Genomic DNA, 26,887 nt, shown 5'->3' with positions numbered 1-26,887 from the left:
GCACACTAAATCATTTCAATCAACTCTGTTTCAAAATGCCACAACTCCCAAAATTTATATCAGCAACTCTGAATTTTCAAGTAGTGCCATGACGTAATATGCACGTAACTTTTCCCATTTACCATTTAAGTGTCAACCGCAATCTGGGCTGTTATATAATTATGTGTAGCAGAATCCAGTATTGAACACTGCGATATCCGTGTGCTTAACTCTTTTCTAGAGAAGCAAATCATGCGGCAAGAAAGGGACTTGTTTACTCTGGTCAAGGTGTCTTTGTTTAGGATGAGAAATCGATTTTAGTGTTTAAACTTGCCTAGAAGCTTTGCTAATGACGAGAACACGACTTGTTGAAAGTCATATAATCATGATCTGCTCTTTTAGGTAGGAACAAGAAGATAAAAGATGACTGGTTAAAACCAGTCTTGGTTAGCTCGAGAAGGAGCTCGCGTCATTAAATCTCACCGAGCTGCCTTTTAATTGGTATGGCGAAAAGATGGATATCTCACCACGAAGGCGAGAAGACGACTTTTGGACATCGTGTGACGATTTGAATGCATTATTATTTTGATCCACATGGTGATCATCATAATTACCTCAGTGACAGGTACAATGTATACTACAGGGGCAAGAACCGCAATTTTCCCACAATCTTTCGATGAAATCATATAGCTCTTTCCTTCTGGGAAAAAAAAATATCACTCTTTTTCATATCCCTCTTGATTTATGGGATTTAAATTTTTCTCCCTCTCTCCTACTATCACTGAGTGAAATGGTCGGGCTCTTGAAGACTATCATCTTCGTGGGAGGACGGGTCGCTTGTCCAGCTTCTTGCCGTAGATCTCCTTGACGATGTTGTTCTTGTACGATGCCCACGTCCTCGCCTCCTCCATTACCCCACGGGTGAAGTCCACCGACGGGTAGTCTACGGCCTGGGACAGAGACAGACGAGACAGCACTGAAAACAGTGTCATGCGTCTTTTATCAGACGAGTCAAGCAATTCATCGGCGATATCATATCGATGGGCGCATCCCATTGTGACCGCTATATTTCATTGATTCTTGAAAAATATCGTCTGATGTAAGTTAGAGGGGATTGGGGTTTGTTTTTTTTATGGAATCCAACCAAAATCTGGCGTAATGTTGAGCAGGAGTCAATCAGATTTGTTAATTATGATTAAAGTAAAGTCATAGTCTCAATACTCTAATAGAGTCATTTGATCCAAAATGTCGGCCTTGATCTTCATCACAGTTTCCTGACAAAAAACACAAACATACAAAAGAAGAAAACGTAGACTGATTTTTGTGCAAGCAGTTGTTGAAGGGGGGGGGGGGGAATGGTCCTGTCGTTGTCGAGAAGAAAAACAAAAAGAAGTGAAGCATACTAGTATGTCCCAATACTGTAGACCGATACGATGTTTCATAAGTTCTTGAGAGGTTTGGTGCTAGAGAACAAGAGTTAAAGAGGATTTCTTACCATCTTGCTGGCCATCTTGAGTGTAGTCGATGTCACGTCACTAGCAAAGAGTCTCTTGGAAACCAGGATGATGTCGGCTCCATCGCTGATGAGGCTCAGTTTGGCCTCGGGCTGGGTGCCCGGGAGCAGTGACTCGATGCCCTGGTCATAGCAACGAAAACCATTTCGGCTTCAATCAATAAATTCAGTTGTGAGTATTCTATTTTCATCATTGACCCACTGCGGACAGAATTTCATCCATACTGCTTTTATCTAATTTACATTTTGATAGTTATGAGCAAAGCATGTGAAATTGCACCTCAGATTAACCCTTTGAGGACAAGTCCCGAGTATACATGGGCAGGTGTCTGTGGGAAATGCATGTTTTAGCAGAATCAGTCCGTCCTCAACGGGTTAAATCAATCAGTTTGACATGTTATACTTGCAACGAGCGATCTAGCTTGTTTTGATCTGTGACTACCGCATAAGAACAATTAAAAATGTAAAAATGAAAAATTTTGATATTTTCTTCAGAGTTCTCACTCCTCGTTGCTTTCACTTAGTCCTTGATTAAACTTGACTCCATTTTGCAATTGGCTTCTTCGTAGATATCTGTATGAACACTGCTACACAGATAACTCTAACTCTGTCTGCTATGCTTTATAAATTTATCTGTTCACAAATGCATTCATTTTGGTCTTTCATGTTTTAATTATCATCAATGGAACCATTTTGAATGATACTCACAAAGGCCATTCCAGTCTTCAAGATGGCTAGCTGTGCGAATGTCGTCTTCACCTTGCTAGGAGGGGCGGTCTGTACTGGATCCTTGACTTCCTGGGATGAAATAACAATAAAATAATCACATTAACGTCATTACTGCCAGGAAAGTAGTGAAATTGATTAATTCCAATCGATTTTCCCTCATTTCTCGTCCGCGTCCGCCATCTTGGCGTGTGCCACGGTAATCATGTCATGATAATTATTATGCATATATACAAATAGCGTATGCATATAGCGTATGTATTTTTATTTGTAACTATTTTGGCCGATTGTTCACTTATACAGCTCATTCATTTATATAAACAGGCAAAATCCGTGGATAAATGTTATCATCTACACACACGCACACACACGCACACACACGAACACACACACACACACACACACACACACACACACACACTCACAAAACGATGGTCAGCAGATATATAAACATGATTTTTTTTTTTAAAGAAAGAGACCAGAACATTAAGAAATTGATGCAATTAATAGACAGACCTCTTTCTGTGACAGTGCGTTTGCTGTGGCCGTCACTCTCTTCCATGTTCTGATGAGCGCCGATGGGTCCCGCTTCGCTACAGGGATGAGGAGGAAATGGATGAATGAGAGACTGTCGGAACAACTTAATGATATGATTGTTGCATGCATAGTATAATGTCTTATGATAGTTGACATTGATAATACATGTCCTGTCGATGACCACGCTCTGTACGTTTACACTAAATTATGTCCACATCATAGTCAGAGATTTAGCGCATAGTTAAAAGTTCTGAGCAGTAAGTTTGATATTTACAAGCACATTCTTTTTAAGATATGATCATGTACTTCCAGAAGTCTACAATGGATCTATTGGTATCAGACGAATATTTTTACGATGTAAAATGTTTGACTGATTCAATTAAGGTTTAAGTCTCTAAAATAATGCGTTCCTGGCAGAACGTCGATTTATGACGCTCCTCATGAGAAATATTGTCATATGCAACAATGACCACATTCCGTCGTTACGGGTTACTGAACAAGACAAATGATATGAGAACCCATATGAATTAAGTACTCATCGCTACCTTAACTACTATTATAGTCTATAATCATGAAAAAGAAAAAGCACAGTTGCATGCGTTATTGGCGAAACGTCCTCGTATTATGATATGTGTATATCACCCTTGCGTCTTGTGTGATATATTAAAGGTTTACAGCTATAGATACTTCGTGCACCTTCATGGCGCCTTAATAATGGTTAGGCCTTCTAACTGTAGTGTAGATATTGGTAAAAGCCATGACACGTACGTTCTGGTTCTTTCTTCTTGGTCGTGATTAATTTGTCATCCTTCAGAAGGAACTTGGAGGGCTCTTGGAAAGTCAGCTTCAAAGACATCTTTCTCTCCTTAGCGTACTCCGCGTCTGCATCCTACACAAGCACACAGACAAAACAAAACACACTCGTGTTTAACGATGGGTGATCTGATAAGAAGAGAGACATTCAGGGAAACACACACACACACACACAGAGTCACACACACATACACACACAAACAAACATTGCACTGTACCGCACACATCAAGTCGCATCCCTCATACACCAGTATAAATGTTAGGCCTACATGTTCAGTCGTAAACTTTCCTTGAGTGAATGTCCATTTAATTTTGATTATTATATGTTGTTAAGTGCATGGAAGATGATCAATTTCCAGAAATAGTGATGTTTCAACGACTTTGCTTCTGGTCCACAATCTGAAAATATGGGTAGGACCTACATAATTATTTCAAACCATTGCAAGCCATGAACAACTTCAAGACAAAGTTCGGCATCGGAAGCGGTCAAATATATGAGGAATATGATATTTTCCAACAAGTTCCTACATGATAAAAGCCAGTATTGTTATGATTTTTTTTTTTGCATTTATATTGTATCTTTTAATTATGTTATTCCTGAATATAACCCATAGTTTTTACTACTTCAGAATGCCACGATATATAATGTGCAAAGTGGTATTCACTTAATAGGCAATAACAAAAAAGCATTCTCACTTCTGTAAGGGTGTTGAGAACGTGACTGTGATTTTGAAGATTGCCTATATAATACGGAAGGACTTCAGGTGCTACGGATGAAGGTCTTTCTATAATATATGGCGATGACCAACAACTCACTTTCAGGGACATTGCACCGGATTTGAAGATATTCTTGTCCACCGTCATGGTCTCAGGGATGGACGCTGCCGTCTTCTTGGCGACGCTCGCCCAGTTCCGCCGCTTGCCTCCCGCTTTGATAGCGAGAACGGCCACTATAGAACGATATCACGAAAAAAAAAATTCGGCGATGGTATATCATGATGTATAGATATCGAAACAAAAATCAATACAATTATATCACTACATGAAAATGATAGTACTGATATCAAGTGAATGGTGATGATGAGCATAATGATGCTATCCACTGATGAGTATTACAAGAAAACATATTTCAATCAGTCAATGTTTGTATTAGATTTAGAGATGTTTTCGAGTGCTTTGGGCTGCCGCAATCCAAATTTCGTTGGCATCATTCCTGCACGAAGAGTTGATAAGCTCGCAAAAACCTATGATTCCTATTTTGATGTCCGAAGCAACAATCAATCGAAAAAGAAAATCTATATATCCGTGCATCTTTCAAACGTCAATTGAGCATCAGTGAAGGCTCATTATAGCACCGCAATGTCAAGCTGAGCTGTTGGATAGTAATGAATTCTGTTGTCAACAAACTTTGCCACCAGGAAAATGTTTTTATGTTTTTAACGAATATCCTACAAAAAGTTCGGGTCCGATAAATGGATTAAAATGCATGCCATTATTACTGAGAAAACATTAAAAGTAGATTATTCAGAAACAATGACACCCGCGCTGTAGAATCACTGTAGAATGAGAATTTTGTTAGAATGATATGATTGGAAAGGTGACACGACACTACTGCTCCTGCGACAATTGTTCCGGTCTTACGGTATTTTCTCCAGGGATCTTATAGGATTAGGGTTAGGGTTAGGGTTAGGGTTAGGATTATCGTTATGGTTGTGATAGAGTTCTATGTTTAGTTTGATGTGAGGATTAGGATTAGCATTAGGGCAGTATGTTTTGGGGTAGTGTTTGGCTTGGCGTGCAGATATTTCATGAGAGCAATCGTCACAGGAGCAAATGTGATGGAACCGATCGGGATCACTCACTGCTCCGTTTGATGGCGGCGTCTTTTTTCCACGACTCGTCGTCCATGGTGAATCTCTCATGGAGCTGTCCCTTCTTCCCCTGTCCTTTTAACTCCTTGATCTCCGCCACTACGCTACACTTTCCCTGATGATACGAGAAACATCATCGATATCAAACATTGAGCACGGTGTGTCTTCATTTATGATAGACATATTGCACAGGGATCACATTGTATAGACGGGGTAAAACACCCAAATAAAAAAAAAAACACTCATGAAAAAAAAAATGAATAAGTGTTCACGGAAATTTCGATACCGCTATACAGTGCTGAAGTATGAAGTATATATCGAGAAGCTTTTGAAACCTGGTCGTGGAGACGGAAAGCAAAGTTGTAACTACATGTACAATAATTTGTAATGGGAATCTGTGTCACAATCATTATGTATAATCAACGATAGCGTGATATATACTTACTCCTTTTACGACGTAAATGTATTCACTCGCCATGATGTCATTTGTGATGAGCAGGCCTGGCCTATAAAAAAAACACGAAAACAAAACAACAAAAAACAGTAAGTGTCATAGGATGTTTGTGTAATGACCCTTTGAATATATGGGGTTTTGACAAAGATATGCATAATTATGTGCCCAACCCGATCAACTTGTTTTGTTGAAGGATTGACTGTGTGATAGTCTTAATTATTAAAACAACGTACAGTACTTGTTTATAATTCAAAATGTTGATCACGTCGTTCTGACGAATACGCCCAAAGAGCTGAGAACACTGACATTGTCGTCAGGAGTCCCCTCCCCCCCCCCCTTTTTTTTTTGAACGCAAAGAATCAATAGGCCAAGGTCGAGAAAACATAAACGTGTCTGCCGCATACAATTTTATGTATATACTTGTAATCGAAAGCCTGTCATTAGGAGAAAACCAGACTGAATGCATCCTCACTTGAAGAACTTGGTGTATATCGACTTAGGCTGGTTTGCGATAACTTCCGACGAGGCCGAGATGTAGATGTCATGTTTGTTGCAGAAATCGATCAGCTCGTCTCGCTTCTGCTCCATGGGTTGCTTAATGATGTCATCGAAGTCCTGTACATGGAATAAAAGACGGTCACATGCAAAATAAGAGTAATATGGATAATACCCGATGTACCTCTCTTGAGTTTTGGCGGGCTTCCCGGGCAGGCTTACCCACTTTATGAGTACATTGTAGTATATTGCTGAAAAATTTCGTCACCGTGTGACGACTAATACAAGAAACATCTACAGAAAATTTTCGTATACGATGGGATCGGTTGCATTTAATGATATAAATGGCATATCTTTTATGTGTATTTTGTACAGCAGGCCCTACAGATACATTCATTTTGCGAAAAAATTGGCAATAACAAATACTTCCAGTATACACGTGACATCTACGGGAAAATTTAGTAGAAAATCGGGGTGTGATGGATATCTTGTGTGCGTATTTTTGGGAGAACATGCATCTATTTCTTTAAAAAAAAATAATCAACTAAATAAGCGTGTAGACTGTTAATGGCAATAATGCACCAAATTTAGACAGATGAAATAACGATATATTGGTATATATGATTTATCAAGTGTATTTAGTAAAAATTTACAAACAATAGCGTAGAAACACGAATAAAACGATTGTCTCATCAAAACGTATTTATCATCTGAGAAGCAGCTCAACTCACGTCTTTGTTAATGAGAAGGACTTCGACCTCGTCTTTGCAGACAACGCTGGCCGATCGGACGGTGTCGTGAAGGAGGCTGTACTCCTACAAAACCCAAACAAAACAAGACGAAAGAGAAAAAAACGATGCAACGGTATTTTGTGGGTCTCTCATTCGACATACTGACTAATACATACTTATTTCTGCATACGTGGCTCATAATCACTTGCATCAGGTGATATTATACGACATAATTAATCTGAAAATAATTCGGCACAAACAAGATTTCATTGATGTGGATATACAACTTACCGGACTGACGCACAAGCCTCCAAAATGACTGTAACATGATAGCTGAAAGTGAAGCTGCGTTCTATTCTTCTTTTTCCGGTTTTTTTTTTCTTCAAAATCGATTATTTCATATAAAAAAGCAATCCCAAAATTTTCAGGTAGGATTAGTGATGGTATCCTCACTGTATATTTCTCAGCTAACTCACAGTTCGTTGTTATACCTGGAGCAACACTTCGCTATACCTACGCCGGGTATACTGCATCATGAAATGTCATCATACAGCGCTCTAGAAGATAGCGTTGGAAACTACTAGTACTAGTATATAACTTCAAACTCGTCATCCTCAGCTTCTTACCCCAAACGCCTGGCCTCCAGTCAGCTGGGTGATGGTTCGGACGAAGGGCTCGTTGTTCCGTGGGTCAATCTCCGTCTGGTTGACCAGACAGGTTCCCGAGAGGACGATGTAAAAACCGGACGCCACGTGACCTTCTTTCAGCACGATTCGACGAGGCTCGAACCTGCCCAAATCATTTTTTTTAAAACAAATATGATACATACTTTAACATTAACTTTAACATAGCTTAAAATAGAGCGCTTCATATCCAGTATCTTTTGAAATGAATGACTTTTTGTAAACTGATGACGTTGGAACGTGTTTGGAGATACCATGCTCCATGCTTCTAAGACCTACAATAAACTTGGAATGAAATTCCTGAGTGCTTGATAAATACATGTATGTTGTAGACGTTTACGTTGTTCTTTGTGAAGTTTATTTCTTAGACAAAATTGATTTAAAAGTTACGACGTATTTCACTTGGAATTACGATATTACATTATACTTTGCACAGTGTTACATTATGCACTGTGTGCCCTATACAGACATTTCACTTCTTCTGTCATGATTATGTTCATCTCAGAAGATATGTTGCCGTTAACGGTAACACCTTGAAGATGAAGGTTCATTATTATGTAAATGATTTACAATGAATGGTTTGTAGGCATATCATCTTTCCAGAAGACCTTGTTGTCCTCGAAATTCTGACGACTCACCTTTGGTATTCCATAACCTTGGCCAAAGCTACCTGGGTTTCCTTCTGGTATTCTGAAAATGCTTTGTTCTTCCTTAGCAGAGCCAGTACCTGCATCATAAACAATACAAATCTTGAATAACTCGATGGTAAAATGATGATGAATAAAGGTTATCGGCGATGATTGTTTTTTTTTTCTCATCATGATTTGTTGATTATGATTACTAAAAGTTTAACTGATCTTTCATGGCACTTTTACTGTTTGTAAAATGTCTGCGAAGAGTGCATGCCTTCGCCCAAATTGATATCGATAGGATTCATCTCAAACCTTTAACAAGTTAGAATTTTGATCTAGAAATCACACAATGCCCTACGATAGCTGACAATGAATGTAAACCAAAAAAAAGTCATGTCAGTTTACAGAGATTGAAATATTTGTGATATTTCAAGACGAAAATTACTTGCATGTAGTATGAAGATTCAACTGATTTCATTAATAACTGTGGTAAACTTTGACTACCATGGGGATATCATCACGGGTTCGTCCACTTACCACTTCGATTTCTGGGCGTGTTCTCTCTTCTGGCCTTTGGGCCAAAATTGTTTTGAGCTTTTCCGAGCCTCTTGTCTGTAGGAATAACGAGATAGAAAATAAAACGTCCCTATGTGAAAATTTGAGAAGCACAGAGTCTACAACACTGTTTGCTAGTTGAAGAGTAAAGCACCAATGACTGATCAAAGGCAATAATACCAAAACTACTACAATATCAGAGGATAAAGCAGTGCAATAAAGATTGAACCATGAAAGCGTTCTTGGCTATCACGGAGCTCTATTTGTATACGTCCAAAAGGACTGAATACGATATTTCTGAAAAAGATATGTTTACGGATGGCATGAAATACAATACCTTTTGGACTTTATAGCAATTAGTTCATATTTCATTCGTCACGCATTACTAAACGAGTAAATTATTATCAAGTGGGTGAGTATAGACCATGTGGTCACGCAAGCCCTACACACTCGCTATATTTGGCTGGGTGTGTGCATATCATGTGAAGATGCGTGCGTACTGGTATTTATTTCAAAGTAATTATGTCCCAGTGTGTTAAGTTAACTTAAATCTGGAAATGGACACTCAGGGCTCACGGGAATGGCGATAAACAGATGTGTGACAAAATGTTTGTCTTCTACGGCTTGTTACACAAGGACAGAAGGACATTTTAACATGTGTCAGTAAACTAATCTTACCCGTTCTTATCATGCCTCCAGTGAAAAGCCAAACTGACAACATGTAACTTGCAGTGGACATTAATCTTTATCAGAGTAGATATAATCCTTGGGACCCGTAAGAGGATTATCCCGATGTTTAACATGTGTCTTTATCAACTCGTACAAGTTAGTGCTCACATTAAGAACGAATGTAACATCACTGACCAGAATGACCAATTATGCTCGAAATGTCATACTAAGTCTTACAAATACTGAATATCAACACTTCTTTCGTTTCATTTGAAATAGAACAATTTTACAACTTATACAGTTTTCTGAGTTTAGTTTTGTTTGGTGTTTCTTTTTCATTCTGTATTTGAGTCCTTTTTGCAAGTCAGGACATGTGATCTAATTTTCACGAAAAAATTGCCATCTAACCTTTTCATGTCCATTCCATTGACTTTTCTTTATAATGACACTTTTTAAAATCATGTTGTCATTACTTTAAAGATAAAGATCCCATGGATAGAATGCAGAAAGTTCATCGTTTTGCTATATACGCGTATATAGTTTGACAGGTTCTAAATGACTTTCTTCATTGTACATGGCTGCCGAAGTGATAGCAGATCACGTGATCAGTCTACGTAATAATGGAATTTTACCACTCTGAGCTTGGAGAACATGATGAGGTCGAAGGCAAGATTCTGCTCCATGTCAGCCCGGAGGTTGAGATGCATCTCGTGTAGAGACCACTGTTTCGTCTCCTCCTCCTTCACGTAACTATGGCAACAAAGGGAAGTCAGATCCAATGTCATTAACATCATGCGAATGTATGTCCTGTTTCATTTTCAAGGGCAGCGCTTGGTCTATACCATACATCTAACAAGTCTACAAATATCATTTTGATCATTATGTTTTGCAATGCAAATTTAAATCTATATGACAGGAGTTTTATTGCAAGTGTTTGTTCAATTCATTTCAAAAGACCACTCCACGGCACTGAGGAAACATTATGACCTTACGGTTTCACATCCATATCCTGTAGTTGTGACACATACTATACAGACACGGGAAAATGTTGTTTCTTCTTCTTTAAACGATTTCAACGATGTGATTTGTCGTATTTCACAGAGATTATCTTAGAGTTACACGATTCGACATGTGATAGAACACATCCTGCATACCTTTTTAAGGCAAGACATATCCCGGCTATAACGCGAACGGTCTTTAAGACTCTGCGGAGTTTGACTCTGGGCTGTGGATAGAATAAAGACAATTGTATACAGATTAGGCCCTATTTTAAGTAACAATCGTGTTTTATCTGCACGGTATACAATGGCGGAATGACAATTAGAATATATTGCGTGCAAATGTAGCATAGTTTAACGCCACTTTATGTTAAAGTTAGTTCCATATAATAGAATATAATCAGACAAACAGAATTGTGTGGAAGCGTCATCAAAATCAGACATAAAATATGAAAGCTTCGGCATTTAACGTTTCATTTATTCCTAAGTTGTTTAAGTATGACGTACACTTCAGTCCGGAGACTGCTCTTCAGCAGGTCCGTGCATTTAAAGTTCCGCATGTCTTCAAGAAAACAACAGTACTTTTTACATATAGCTTTAGTTGCAATCACATAGATGGTGAAGTAAACGTCTGTCCATAATTATATAGTATCAATAAGTTACATTCACCAAGTTCTCCCTCCCCTCTCCCCAAATGAAATCGAGAAGGAAAACACTTCCCCTTTTCATAAAATTAGAGTTGTGTTAATTCTAAAAGGCATTTGGTTGTATTTGTTGGATTTTCGACCAAAACATACCTTTCATTATTTTGTGTGCTCTAATAAACCAATTATATATATTAAAAAAAAATCTAAAGGCCCTACAGTAATATTTGTCTTGATTTTTGTTTTCCAAAAGATATCAACATCAATAAGATAATAGAGTGAGGGAGTGCTTGCTAAAATTTAAAACTGTGTAACAATGGAAAGGCATTTCCAGATCAGTGAAACAGTGCTCAGTGCCCTATATAAAAATGAAACACGGCCTTACGCCTTCAAGAGTCATCCATACAATTCCACATTATACACTCATCACACAGAAGAGGAGCTATCCAATACAGCAAAGGAACGTGTAGTGGTTTCGACAGCGTCTACGCATCAAACAGGCAAACAAGGCAGCAACACAGCAAAAGCAACAACATCAGCAACAACATTACCAACAACAAGAAGAAGAACAACAACAAACATCTTCTCACACCATGGTGCGTTAGAACCAGCAACCTGATGAGGTTATTTCGTAATATTTTGCCGTTTTCACTTTAAACGATAGGGAATTATTTTCCTTCTTTGTATAGTTTTTATTCATACACTTTTCTGTATAGTATACACCACGAATCGTGCCCTGTAGATCAGAATCTATTACGGGACACCGTTAAATGCTAACAAGATTAAACTATCTTTTCTATGATTACCGTTACATCCCATCACGTTATCACTCCTTTAATCTGATTAACTCGGCTTAAAAGCCATCTTCGAGCATATTACTGTTCTGTTTACCAAAGATAAATAACGGGGATTAAAAACCTGGGATGAGATTGGACACCACGTGACTTCTCAATTATCTTTACTTTTGTTACGTTGTGTAGTTTCTGATTGACACCCTTGCTGAGATCTGATATATTCCTTGCGTTTATTTTTTTTATGACGTCATGAGAATTAACTCTGTCGAGACCACCGTATCCAAATCCTATTAACATTGCACGTAAATATATTACACTCTTCACTGAGAGAGTTAATAATCTACTCTGTAGAATGACCGGTATCACGCGTGCGTGAATGTGACATGTTAACGGGAGTTCCCTCACTGACAAAGTAGTAGCCTATTTTTCAAACATTGGATTCTCGGTAGTTCATTATTTACGCTTTATTTTACCTAAATTTGTTCACAATGTTTCAGCAGGTTCGCTTAATATAACTGCGTGAAAAGTTTACCCAATTTTCTAACCTACGCAGAAATTTGCACAAAATTGCGAAGGGATTCCACTCCTCTTACCTATCTGATTGAATAAATCCTTGTCATTTATAGTATTATGTGGCTTTCAGTTCATTAAAATCAAGTCAACTATTTCCACAAATTGAGTGTTGAGCGTGAATTTTCATGTATGCATTTTGACTTTCTTTTGGTAACAATACTTGATTTCTTTCCGGATAGATTGGAATATACATAGGATCATACCATTTGGATTTGATTTTCGACACTCTTGTTTTCAAATTGTATTAAGTTGTAGCATGACAATTTTTGCTCTTCGTTACATATAAGTGATGAAATTTAAGTTCTTTTTATCGTTCTTTGTCTGCCCCTTCTCTCTTGTTTCCCTTTCTTTTCCTTATTATATTAAATTCTGCATCTTCTATAATTGATTCTTCTTTTTCCCCTTTCATCTCATTAGTTTCTTCCCCCATTTCTTCGTAATTCTTGCCGTTCTGATAGATGCAGCCTAAACTCACCCCCTCTACTGGTTTATTCCCAATTTTCCAGATGATATATTCCGTTTGCAATGCGTTTCTGCGATCGGAGGCCCTTGTGGTTGTGAGGAGATACCGGCGCATTCCGTCCGACACGTCTGTGTGTCGTGTCATCGCACGGTGGTAAAAATTATCGCTAGCCAGCGCGATCATTACAAACTATAAGATCGGACAAATCTTCCAAGATTCTGTAAACATCTCAACAAGTTGATCTCCTTGATGACTCCTCAATTCTGGATGAGTCACACAACAGTCGGAAAGACATGCAGGAAAACAGTAGATCAGCAACCTAAAAGCTCGTCTCTTTCATTCGCTAATAGTTTCCTCCGATTGTCCTTTGTCAATTCAATAATGTCAGTTCGGGCAATTAGTCTTTATAAAGATACGTTGGTTTCCTTTGGTCGCTGCTGAAAATTGGTATTATGTTGTCCTGAAAGTGCATGTTAGCAGACGACTTTACACTCATTCGCGTGTGACTAAACGTACGTTCCATGACAAAGGGTGTACCATTTCTGCATGCAAGTAATCAACAAATGCAGTTGGGTTCTAATTGTAGACTGGTTAAAGATCACAAAGCCGTCCTAACCAATTTGGTGAAAGCCCCCATCACAAGAAGTATGCAGCAGTCCAATCACGTCTCGTGTCATGAATGTACTCAACTGCCAAACATTAGTTGCTCCACACCGAACAATTATGTTGTCTCGAATTCAGTATCTCAAATAGCAATCTCCGTCGGGTAACCGAATGAAATATATGTGATGGATCTTTAGCGTCCCCATGATGTTTGTTAAGAACTGATAACACACACTAGCTGTTACGCAAGGTGAGCTGCACCAACTCCACTCCGCCATTTTACCCTCTTTGATGTTAAAGGCAGCGACCCAGCTATCGGTAAACTTACTTATAAAATGCTACCTCTACGCGTGTATGACCTGATGTAAAGTGTTGTTTTGATGTACCATTATCCTTCCTTGGGCTAGGGACAAAAATGAGACCCGGCTGTTATAAATGTACTCGAAAGAGGTAGGATTTGCTTTCATGGCGAACAAAAAAAAAATAAAAGAAAAAATATATATATATAATCAGGCGTACTTCATCGTCTCTTTGTAGCTTGAAAATGAAAACGCAAACGCTGGTTCACTCTTTTCGATCGCGTTAAAAGGGATACTTTTTAATACGTTTCCTAAAATCCCTGTAACATTAAATACACACGCATACACACACACACACACACACACACACACACACACACACACACACACTTGATTCATTACACTAGTATCCACATTTTCAAACGCTTATGCACGTTATACATCTCAACTCCGCTGGTCCATACTGCCTCATGATACACTCAAACTTTGGCATCATCCTCTTTTCCTTTAGTGATAGTGATTTATAAATGAACATTTACACAAGATTACAATTATCATACTCAGTATTATACTTACTGATTCAGCGGGACGGTTAAAGCGACAGTTCTGAAAGTAAAAGAGAACAAAACCCAATTGACACATGACGAAATCATATTCTATAATTCTTAATAGCAGCTTATACCATACACGATGAAAGATATTAGAGAACTCCTGAGAAAATAGAATTGTTCTGTAAAACCTACACTATAATCATCAGATATTGACAAACATGGTGACGAAGATACCATATACCATACAGGGCTACCACCTCTCAGAATCAAAATCAGGAAGGATTAAAAAAGCAGTCATGATATTGTGATATGCGTTATACATGTATCCCAATTGGAACAACATAACCCCGAGAGGATAATCTAAATTGATTAAGCCATGAAGAGGTTCTTTTATTTTTCGGGGAGCCTCCCGTAAAACCTGAGGTGCTTGCTGATCCTCTATGCCAATACAACTAAATTCCTCACAGACAGCACACATCGCGAAAAGGGAAATGATCAAAAGTGAACCGAAAAATAATTTCCTGTGTTATCAAAGTTAACAAATTAACTAAGACGAAAATTTCCGTAATGAAGGGAGAGATTATCTTTCTACGTTATCAGGAAAAGGAAGAGAAAACCCATGAGAAAATAAATTGGGGTGCAAAGGAGAACAATAAGACATGTGTTTCTGTTGAACGTTGTTACAAGTCTTTTTAGATGGTTATGTATTTGTTGTACAGGGCTGTAGGGATTATGATAACAAAAGGATCATTACATGGTAGTAGAAAAGCGATCGTATTGTAATCATTTCCAAATTAGCTCATCTCCCGCGGAGTAGCTTCACTTGTCATCCGGCCAAACAAACTGCTTTTCATGTTGAGTCCACTGTAAATAAATAATGATATCTCCTTGCGCTGTTCCCTTGGAATGAATCTGGTCAATCGATCTTGCGTCGTACTTAATTATTTGAGGGCGTCGGTTATTTGTTTTGTGAATCGTTGAGGGAAAAGAAAACTGTATTGATTTTCATTTCCTTTGAATCATAGAATGATATGAGCTCTATGTGTTTTGTGTCTTTCTCTTTTAATTAACATGTTGACGCATAATAATAATTAAAAAAAACTTTCAAAGACTATGTCATTCGCAAAGCGTGGGAAAACTTACACTTTGCTTTGAGTTGTATTGTTAATGTGAATGGTCAAGAGAAATGGGGCGAAAAAATAAAGAGCGTACGCTATGAACTGCAAACTTCATTTGCGTAATGAGCTGAATAATTGCGTGAGGTTTTTGCATTCTTTCTCCTACGAGCATGTTATCCCGTGAAATAAGTAAATCACACCGTCGAATGGAATCGTCCTCCCTCTCCGCGCTCATCAGCCTCGCTTCCCGAAAACAAAGACCGAATTCGAACGTATGTCGATCGGGCCGGGCGGCGAAGCTCCAAAATCAATCTTTGGAGAGGTCACTTGAGATCAATACGTGGGAATGTGAGACTGGCCTGAAAATGCGTCCGTGGCTACGGGTCCGTCCCCGGGGGATTTTCTCAATAAGACCAACTTCGGCAGGTACGCAAATCAATACCGACCCATTTGTATTCTCTTCTTGATCAACCCATATCGGAGATCCTCTCTGGACAAGTTTGAATAGTTCACAAAAGCGTGCAAGAAACGAGAATGTCCTATGACGTTGTGGAAGTTTGTGATATTACGTAATAATGTAATTGTTAGGACGGGGAACATGAGAATGTGAAAGGCGGCGGAGTGCATTATCAAACTGCTACCTAGAAACTTATTTCTAAACATTGTGTGATACTAGTATCAGTCTCTTTCACATAGCGGTGTAATGGTATAGTGGCGCAATGATATAAACATAGACATGAACTTAACAAATTATTTTGCAGTATAATTTCATTATACACATGGTACATTTTCTATATCTTTTGTCGGGTCAAAGTTTTGGAATAGTTTGCCCAAAAATATTCAGGAGGAAAGAACAAGATCGTCATTTCGAAGAAACCTAAAAAAGCACTTGTTAAAATATTGAAGTTTAGTGAAGAAAAGAATATTCAGTGTTTAGTTTAATGTACTTTTATAGTACAGTTACTTTAAAAGAGTATAGACCTTGCAATAAACAGCTTAAATATATATACATGTAGCTATAATGGGAGAACCATTCTCGACTAGCACTTGTGCTAACTTTTGGTTCCCCCTTTAACAACATTATCTTCTGTTTTTCTATTTTTTTCAGAACCTTTGTCTATGCGTATTTCTACATTACATACTTATTCATACTCTTTGCCTTTTCAGTGATAAATGTATCACAACGAAACTAAATCTATTACACCACATGTATTCTAATGTAAGATAAATATAAGTATGTAAAATATATGCTTGCATAGCTGTAAGAACCTTGTACAAAATCATTGTATTCTCATAAAAAAAAATTTTTCATGTTATTGTATCTTACCCTATGGAATTTCATGTTATCATGTTATCATATTCACATGTATGTTGTTAATAAACTCAACTCAACTCATTATATTGTTACGTGTGTGGTATGACGTGTATATTTTTTCTTACCTGCAATCATTGTTTCTATATCTGTATAACGTTGTTTTGTATAATGTTTACGATCATGGTATTGTGTAAGGTTTAATGCATCTTTATGAATTCGCATGTTGCCGTGAGATCAAAATGATTGATAGAAGCGTATCGACACCGTCTGATGACATTACGGTTGGAATGATTGCGTCAGCACTGATGAAAACAGAGTTTTTAAAGTGACTGTGTGTTTTCGGATTACGTTTGATCTTCGCATTGTTGCCGTTGCAGATGGCTGTAATCTTAAGCCCCACCCCCCCCCCCCCGTGTCTCTTATTGTGTGCGTCATCACTGTTCTCTTTAGAGTCTTCTTTAAATGGAAAAAGAACGCAGTTTTGGAGGAAAAGTTCCGGATGTATAATACAAAAGAAACGATACGGATATTCAGTGTGCTATAAAACGAAGCTAATGATTGCGCATTTGTTGTCAATTGTCCGTTTATAAACAAAATCAGTCAGAAGTATATGAAAGATACCACAAAACATGAGTTTCAAGAATGCGATCCTGTTTGCATTATAGGGCGAGATGTACTGATCTTTTTGGAGTTATACGATAGATTGAGTAAAGTCTTGGATGAATCAATTTCTGCCGTCGTTTCATCACCCCTAAAATATAGGAAGCTCAAAAAGTTAATACGAACTCTTGTTCTCTCATTTTCCCTCCACCCGTAAATACCTTAGTTTTTTTTTAAGTCCTTATTGTTTCCGAATGATACACGACGAACTACCTTTCATTATCACAGCACAATCACTAAGATTTTTACAGTTTACGCTGTAATCTAGATCTCTATCTTGGTTCTAAATCATAACCAATATAGAGCATCATATCACTCTATACATACATAATTTTATTTTCTTGTGAATTGCTCCTTTCAATTGTTTTGTTTTCCACCCTTACAAATAGGTACACTTTGGAGGTAGGACATATAGTGTGCATCCGTTTGTGGTGAGAACATCTCTTTCCATTAATTTCCCATAAAAAAAAAGACACACTTCGTATACACTGATGCAAATTCACATGGCTTCCCTATTTCTTTACTCTTTGTTTACTTTAATCTCAGACTACATCTTTCTCAACATTCGGTTCCCGAAATTGAAAAACTTCTGACTATAATATGGTGTAAGCGATGCGTTGTTATGCTTGATATCATATTCATATTCAAACTTTGAAGATTACATCGTCTAATAACAGTCAGTGGTGCACAATTCTTTTGTGGTACTCTAAAAGAACACTTAAATAGGGTACATGTATTCGGATAAAACCTTAATTAGGGTGAATATATGTGTTTTCTATATGTTTATTACATATACAGGTCTACGGATAAAGAGATATATGATACTGTATAGAGAGATATACTTTGTATTTACTTTGAGACATTTTCTCAACAAGCATTATAGACTTTTATTGGTCTCTGTATGATAATTTGCAGGTTGAAATTGTAATTTTGAAACTACAAGTGTATGATTATTGTTCTCTCTATATGTTAAAATAAATGAAAAGAATGAATGACAATTGAAAATAACGAAATTTGCCTATTATTAGTTATTAATTATTTTTGTTTACAGTGATTGCAGTTTATTCTTTTTCTTTATTTCATGGGGGCGTTGAATACACGCAGCGTTTACAAACATAATGCCGTGCAGTAAACAAACTGCTGTCTTTACATGTTTAGAAGTACCATTTGAAGAAACAGTATGATTTTTCAATCTTATATTTTCTGCAAATGTACAGAGCGATTATATATGGTATGTGCGTTATTCGCGCAGTTTTTCATATAATTTTCATTGGCATTTATAGGAGACTACTGGTACTGAGAGGCTTGCTTCTGTAGAAAGTAATTAGCATTTGCATTTTCAAAACATATTTCAAAAAAGTATTGGATTAATAGGTATGAGAAAGGAAGACAATGACAAAGGAAGAGAGAGAAGGAGAGAAGGAAAACATATCGTAGATTAAAATGTGAAAAGATGTCGTTCCTTTTTTTTAAGTCTTAAGTAAAAGGTTTTGTGATGTCATTTCATCTTATAATCCTACCTCATACTGCATAGCTAGCCGTCTGATTCTTTCTTTTCGTGCCCTCCTACCCAAACTCTCCGTAGCGGGGGATGAGGATCGTCCGCTGTCTGTGGTGGCCGTGCTTCGACTTCGTGGACGATTCCCACCAAAACCTGCCGGCGACACGGCTGCCATCATGGTGACGTCGAACACGCTCGTCTTTCGTGGTCGATCTTCGACGTTTTCGTTTTCGGGCTCGACCACGACTGCTGGACCGCAATTTTGCGAATCACTCCCTTCGTCGTTGACGTCCTTGGACAGATTTCCCTCCTCGTCGCCACTTTCGTGATCGCGTTGTTCATTGCTAATGGCGCACATTCGTGGTGTCGACACCAATGACGGAATCCGTTTCGCTTCGGATGCTGAAGTCGATGTATCATCCGTGGAGACTTGATGTCCTCCTGTCCATCCATCTTTCCTCCCTGGTGTCGGTGGCACATCCTCTATTGGAGTCGGGTTTTCTGGCCAGGAGGGGTGATCCTTGAATTCGGGAGTAGCTACAGAGACAATCTCTTCGATGTCGCTGTCGACCATCGAATGTTTGCGTGCTACTCCTGGCAGGGACGCGCGACTAGACTTTCGGCCGGCCGATCGGCTGGTAGCGGACCGACTCGTCCGATTGCTGTACGCGTTATCGCTGATGCCTCCCGCGGCCGACCGACTCCGAAGTGCACCGGGCCCAGACTTTGGCCGCCCGCTTCGGTAGCTCAGCATCTTTCTCCGCCGCTCGTTCAGGGTGGTTATGTGACCCATGGTGGAGTGGGGCCTGATCCAAGGCTTGCGATATTGGCCTATGATCCCAACTCGTTCCTCTCTCGGAACTCGAGGTCGACTTGCCGGTCTCTCTGCATCTTCGAGGTTCATTCCCCCGCTCCCATCCTGCTCGGTCTCCTCATCAATCTTATCGACTCCTATGATGTTCCCGGTGATTTCCTCGTCGAAGAGTATGGACGATGCCGCAGAAGGAGGCCTTGAGTTGGGCTTGGAACCGCCCGGTGGGAGACGAGACAGAGACCCAGTAAATTTCATCTGCAGACCTGATTTAGCCATTGTTTGGTCTTTTTTAGTCAAACTCAAGAGTATTCCTCACATGAATGTCCGACCTGACAGCGCCCTTTCCATGATTGGGGCTTCCAGTGTCGTCAGCTCTGGGAGTATCGCCTTAGCAACGCGTGAATCTCCTTCAACCAAACTATAGAGAATATCGAGTCCAGTATCCAGTATATCCAAGTGTCTTTAGATCAAATGATCTCCATGATCTTCCTGTAAAGTTTCTCAGTAAGTTACTCATCACGAAGTCGGATGCATAAACTGGACGTACGTCGGCACACTGGTTGAAGCGGCTGCTTGGTTTCCACTAATGATCCGTTGACTTTGCTCTTAACTCACTCGACTTTATTCTCACTGATACGTAGCATAAAATCGATATCTTGAAAGACAGGGGTAGTTCGTCCTTACGGGTAATACAGCCACCCCATTCTGTGGGGTTTGATGCTCTCCATCCATGCTAGCAGGTCGTCAACGAATCACGATGTCCATGTGTCCATGTTGGTATTCCGTTTCATGTTTAACGTGAGCCTAAAACTATGACTAGCCCGCGTTCTTAATTCACGAGAACTTAATGATTGTAAAGCGCGACACGTTGGCGTTATCTTGTTGACTTGTGTACTTTTTTTCTATGACCGGCGTTGGATTCAATGAGCGCACGGTTGCGTAGCAGGGCGGAAAAAGGAGAGGCCCGTGCGGTCCGTACACATCATGCTGGGGTATTGTATTTGATTCCTCTAGCATGTCAGCACGTTTTCTTTCAACTCTATGCCGATAACTCCTAAATCCTTCATTTTCTCCATTCACTATTCTTAAAAGTAATTGATGGTATTGTGTTTAGCTAAGGGGAAAGTTGTTACTACCTTGCTCTCTTTAGAGAGGGAGAGGGAGAGAGAATCAAGCGTAAAAGACCCACTTGATATTACGGTTGGGTGGACTTTGGCCAGACAGTGGTAGCGTTACAATAAATGATGGCAGGCTAAAAAAAACAAAAACAAAAAAACAACAACAACAAACAAACAAAAACAAAAACCAAAAAAAAAATTACCAACACTTAGTTTTATTGGAAATTCCGATTAAACTCATAACATAAGATGATAAACGTTTCCCCTCTCTCTTTTTTTTTTTCTCTCACCCTGTTTAGCTTTCTGTTTATATCTATAAATCTATAAATTTATCAGTCAATAGTAACTATATCTATGCAGCCATTGTTTACCTATGATTGAATATAAGTGCGAGACGTCTTGTCTTATAACACTTATAGGTGTCGGCGTCATGTACACCTGTGTTTACAAGAGGGGATAATGTTGATGTGCGCTGATTCGAAGTTTCTTTGCTTGCTTTGCTTATTTTCTCAAGCTTTCTGCAGCTTGGCCTTTGTCTAGAAATATAACAATGTGAGCACAATGATTATGAACGTGTTTATAGTTTATGATAAAATACAGGTAGCCTATATACCTACATAGATATTATATATAATAGATTGTGTACATTATACCTTTTGAGATTACAGATTTTTGTCTTAAGAAAAAAAAATAGAATACAGAGATCACCCGAATATGGTTCGTATGTGTGTATGATTATGCACAAACACAAACGCATATAGTGAGAGAGATAATTCCCTTCCCAAGATCGAGAGCAACGTCCGCCTCAGTCCAATTTCTTTCAGTATATATATAATATATATATATATATATATATATATATATATATATATATATATATATATATGTCATTTGTATATTTCCAGTTGTTGTACCTTCGTGGCTTGCTGTTATTGACTTATGCGCTCCAGCATTGTGACGAGTTTCTATTGTAACGGACATCGTCATTCTAAGTATTTAAAGGGTTCAAGGGAAAAAAAAAAGGGGACAATGATAAGTCAATATGTGTATTTGCGTCGACTATGGCTGTGAGTTTCGAATCCTCAGGCTCTGTCATAAGTGCCTAATTACTTTGCAAGGGGATATAATGATTATTTAGGTTGGCACGACGATCATGACTTCTTGTGCCTACGTGTATGAAACGAAAACGATAGTATACCGCGATGTTAATGTAAGCAATAACTCGGCATGATACCGTCAGCTCATTTTTTGATTGTTTTGTCGAACATTCTAGATCCTGAAAATTATGCAAGATGGCTATAGAATGTCTGGTGATTGATAGTGCCATTTATTCAAGGGATTTATCGACTTTAATCACAAGGGACGATGAAAGCAATTTTTAGCATAGCAATACATTGTATACACCTGATCATAACACCTGATCATAACATACACCTGATCATAACATTTTGATAGTAAAAGTCAAAAAAATATACAGGGACTCAGTTCGTCTCTATTATCTTTTTAACCATTAAATCGTTTTAATCTTGAGCCACTGTGAATATGAAATTGTGAATATGCTTCATACCAGAAAGGTGAACCCCATCCCCCCCCCCCTCCTTGCCAAGTCTTCCTCTCTCGTCGCGCGGATACATCAGATCACCTGATGTATATTACATTGCATTGTGGAATCAAAGAACTATCCCTGCCGTACACAAAGACAGTATAGTTCTTTCGCGTAATATTGTATTGTACTATAGTGTCAAATAAAGACTGCCTTGGTGGTCTGGATGGATTACAACCTACACAAAGGGCTGTAACATGTGATGTATATTCACATCCCTAGAGGGATGGTACAGTATTGGTGGAGATGAGAATTGGGCTTTTAACTTTTTGTGAGATACCAAGAAAACACTTATGATAATTATAGTACAGAGCATACCATTCTAAGAGGAATTCAAAGTTTATTTGATGAAAATCGGGTTTGGAATGGCTGAAACATCCCAAAACAAAGTAAAACAAAGCGATGGTAAAAAAGTGTGGATCCCACACTTTATTAGAATCGCTCTTTTTGGATATCTCAGCCATTTCAAAACCAATTTTTATCACTCTAATTCCTCATAGAATTACATGCTCTTTCATATTTCATAAGAGGTTTCTCATTATCTCACAAAAAAAAAAAAAAAATGTTAGAAACCCGAAATTAGGTCTCAACCAAAACTATACGATCCTTTTAACCAACCCTCTGATTCGCAGTACGTGTGTAGAATCACAGACTAATGATGCACATGTATACCATGAAAATGTACCAACGAACAGATCAGTTGTTTGTTTATGGCGCCAAAATGTGTTTGTTTGTATCTATGGTGACACAGAGACCGTATCTGAGCACGTGCATACAACGCTACATCAGCCTAATCAGATTAACGACAAAACGATCACAATAAGACTGGGAGTCCTGTATGTTTTATACTTAAACCACACAGGTTGTGAGTATAAGCCAATGTGATAACTGGAGTGTGATTACACAATGGCAATAATGAACTTTGAAATCCTCGATTATTGCTGTCAGATGATATGACACCTCGCTGATATCAATATGACCATACAAACATTATGGGGCCATGAATTTGCGCTTGTTCACATCTCTTTTATTTGCCTTTCGGGTCATGTTCCGATACTATAACAGGCTATTGGTAAACAAAGCTGATTGACCTTGAGCTTTACCGGGTCACATCATCATACACTGGTGGTAGTAAATCACACTGATTTACCTTTTGTACCTTTTATTGAGTCAAGCAATATTACTCCATTTCGCACAAGTCACATATGAAACATGACACAGACCACGCGGGTGAAAGCTGAAGACATGCCAGATAGTTATTTCGTGGGATGCAGCTTTAAACGAGAGATTATAATTTAAAAGCACTGTATACCATTTCGTCAAGTAGGACCTAAGCGTATATAAAGAAAATACATGGAGTGAATGATGTTCGAAAGGTGTATATTGATGAATTAACATAAACAGGGGTGCAGTGGAGATAAAATCTTAAATATCTATCTTCTTCGACTGAATCGTACTCGTATGGTTATAGTTTATTGTGGGAAGAGCTAGTTGACCTGCTCAAAGGACAAGTTTGCATTTTTAAGCTTCACAGGAATGAAAGAAATGAAACTCAGACAGAGAGAAACGAGGAGAGAGTGAAACGCAGAGTTTTATCGCAAAACGCGCAAACTCCATTCTTGTTAAGTTGAGATATTTGTGATTATAGCTGCTAAAAAACAAAGAAAATAATAAGAGAATACGTGATATCAATCATAACTTCTAGAATATATTCCTTGTTATGTTACAGGTGATGTATCACCGGGAAGGTTTTATTTTGCTCACTCTGATGGTGGACGTAATTTTAAATGTTTAAAAATGGCGCTTAGCTCATTTATATTATATATATATATATATATATATATATATATATATATGCATCTTTGACTATGGTATACTTATACTGCCAATCATCTCTCTTCAACATAACAACTCGATTATAAATCGAGTATGTAAGGGTATATATATACAAGGGTATATACATAAAAAAGCAACAAAAATACGTTATACAAACTAGAATGAAATCATTTCATTGAAATCAAATCCCCATCCCCCACCAACCCCGATGCACTCAAACCTATCCCACACCCCACCACAACCCCAAACACATACATCCACAACCACCACACACATACACCCCAAACACCAACACACATACACACCAATACACACGCTCGCACGCAAACACGCAAACACACACACACACACACACATACACACACACACACACACACAGCCAAACAAAAATACAATCTTTACAACTAATCAAGTCCCGCAATACTTTGACAAAAATTATTGACGATAAGAGAATCTCAATTTCCCTATATCCAGATGTTCTTAAAGGTATTTTATCACATTAATAAATCTATGCTCGGTGCGTTTCGCCTCAATATCATAAAATAGTCCCGTGACTTAGACCGGAAGACAAACGTTAAACGATATTGCTTAAACGCATATTTTTCCGGTAGATCAGCCGGTATATGATTGTGGATTAAATCAAAAGAAACAAATGAAAAGGGGAGGTCCCCTTGCCAGACCCCTATTTCCACTGGTCGTGCTTGCCACGTAGTGTTATCGCCACAAAGGCGCGCATTATTGTGGCTGATCTTTGTCACTATGGTGCAGTGGAACTGGGAAATGTATACTTTGTATTACCTTTTGTCAGATGGAAATAAAGTGTAATTGAATTAAAATGAACGGAGACTGTATAATATTGAATTGTTTTTGGTTTTTGGTTTGTAGGTGTGTGTGTGTGTGTGTGTGTGTGTGTGTGTGTGTGTGTGTGTGTGTGTGTGTGTGTGTGTGTGTAAGGGAAAGTCACTGTGTATACGTAAGTGTATAATCATACGTAAGTGTTATGGTGTGTTTGTGCATGATGCTTGAGTGAAATTATGAGTGGATTTACTAATCTTCACAGGAAATAAATGTATTTCTTTCATATAGGAAAGATGACATTTTTGATGAACTTGCGAGGCAACAATGGAGTGATGCAAGCGGAAATGGAAAAGATAACAAAAAGAGATAAAGACAACTTATATGTACAACATGGCGGAAATACGTTAGTTTATCAAATTGAACAAGAAGCCAAAACTGCCAAACGATGTTGATGACACACAATCCACGTGCATATAGGAAGAAAAGTTTTTTTTTTCCCTTAAAGCATGAACTACACAGCAAATCGATAGTGACAGAAAACTGTTTCACATATTTTATACGAGGAAGCTCTTACTCTAACAAAAAAAAAAGAAGATACACCTATGCGAACAACCACTATTAATAGATATTTCAATATAACCAAGCAAGAATTAATTTGGTCATTTCAAAGTTTCTCTTTTTTTTTAAAGCCGAGATATGGATCACAAAGACAGGTTGAATGCAAATTAGGTGCGGTGACGTCATACTATCACAAATCTACCGCTAGTTGGTACTGAATACAGTGCATATTTTGCTAATTTGGCTTCACAATACTTTGAATAAAAAAAAAGATAGTTAAATAAATGTAATTGTATCTCTATAGGTGGTGTGGGGGTGGTTACACCCCTATGTATTCCTGTAATGTACTGTGTAAAAACAAAAGCTAGAAATTTGTAGACTATACCCCATTTTATTGGAACTGTAATGTTTTACCTACTCCATCATACTTTACCGCATGATATCTCCAATTATTGTCTTCAGATTGAGCATGATTATGATACAATGTTTACAAATGTATATGAATCATTTATAAACCAACAAAAATCAGATCTGGAACACTCCATTTCATATGCGGGCAGAATAATTTGGAGATGATTTCCACAGGATGAAAAAAGATGAAAACCCGTAACATTTTTCGGAAATCATTACGAAAGTATCTCTTATCAAACAATGTACTAGTATTAATGATCCCCTATGAAAACCTGCAAATATGTAGGGCCTATTAATAGGCCTATAACATTGCTTCTGTGAATATTGCAATTACGTTATATAATCTGTATCATTGAAAGGACTGGCCTCGACAATAGCCTGCACGCTATTGCCGATTATTTTTTTGCCAGAACTGTACCTTCACTATTGACTGTTTTGACCATGTTGATGATGTTTGTTTGGTAAATAGATTTTATTTCATTTCATTTCATTAAAAAAGAAAAAAAGAAAAAAGAAAAAAGTGAGGGACCCTCGCCCAGTGCCGTATCACCCACTGACCTACAATACAGTAG

General features: G+C 38.2%; 1 protein-coding gene across 1 annotated transcript; it reads right to left on the bottom strand.

Annotated features, from left to right (window-relative positions):
* Positions 1-791: 791 nt before the first annotated feature.
* On the bottom strand, positions 792-20,267 carry LOC140235019 (uncharacterized). The gene is made up of 17 exons (XM_072315057.1): positions 19,197-20,267; positions 14,609-14,638; positions 10,813-10,883; positions 10,291-10,408; positions 8,972-9,046; positions 8,441-8,529; positions 7,746-7,908; positions 7,120-7,203; positions 6,366-6,508; positions 5,885-5,945; positions 5,431-5,554; positions 4,385-4,518; positions 3,524-3,644; positions 2,735-2,811; positions 2,201-2,290; positions 1,475-1,615; positions 792-929 (listed from the first exon to the last, which is right to left on the bottom strand). Exons 1-17 carry the CDS (start codon positions 20,265-20,267, stop codon positions 792-794), a joined length of 2,730 nt encoding a protein of 909 aa, XP_072171158.1.
* Positions 20,268-26,887: the final 6,620 nt, after the last annotated feature.

This window comes from Diadema setosum, chromosome 11 (genome assembly GCF_964275005.1).
Source record: "Diadema setosum chromosome 11, eeDiaSeto1, whole genome shotgun sequence".
NCBI lineage: Eukaryota > Metazoa > Echinodermata > Echinoidea > Diadematoida > Diadematidae > Diadema > Diadema setosum.
This window is presented reverse-complemented; position numbering and strand designations above follow the sequence as displayed.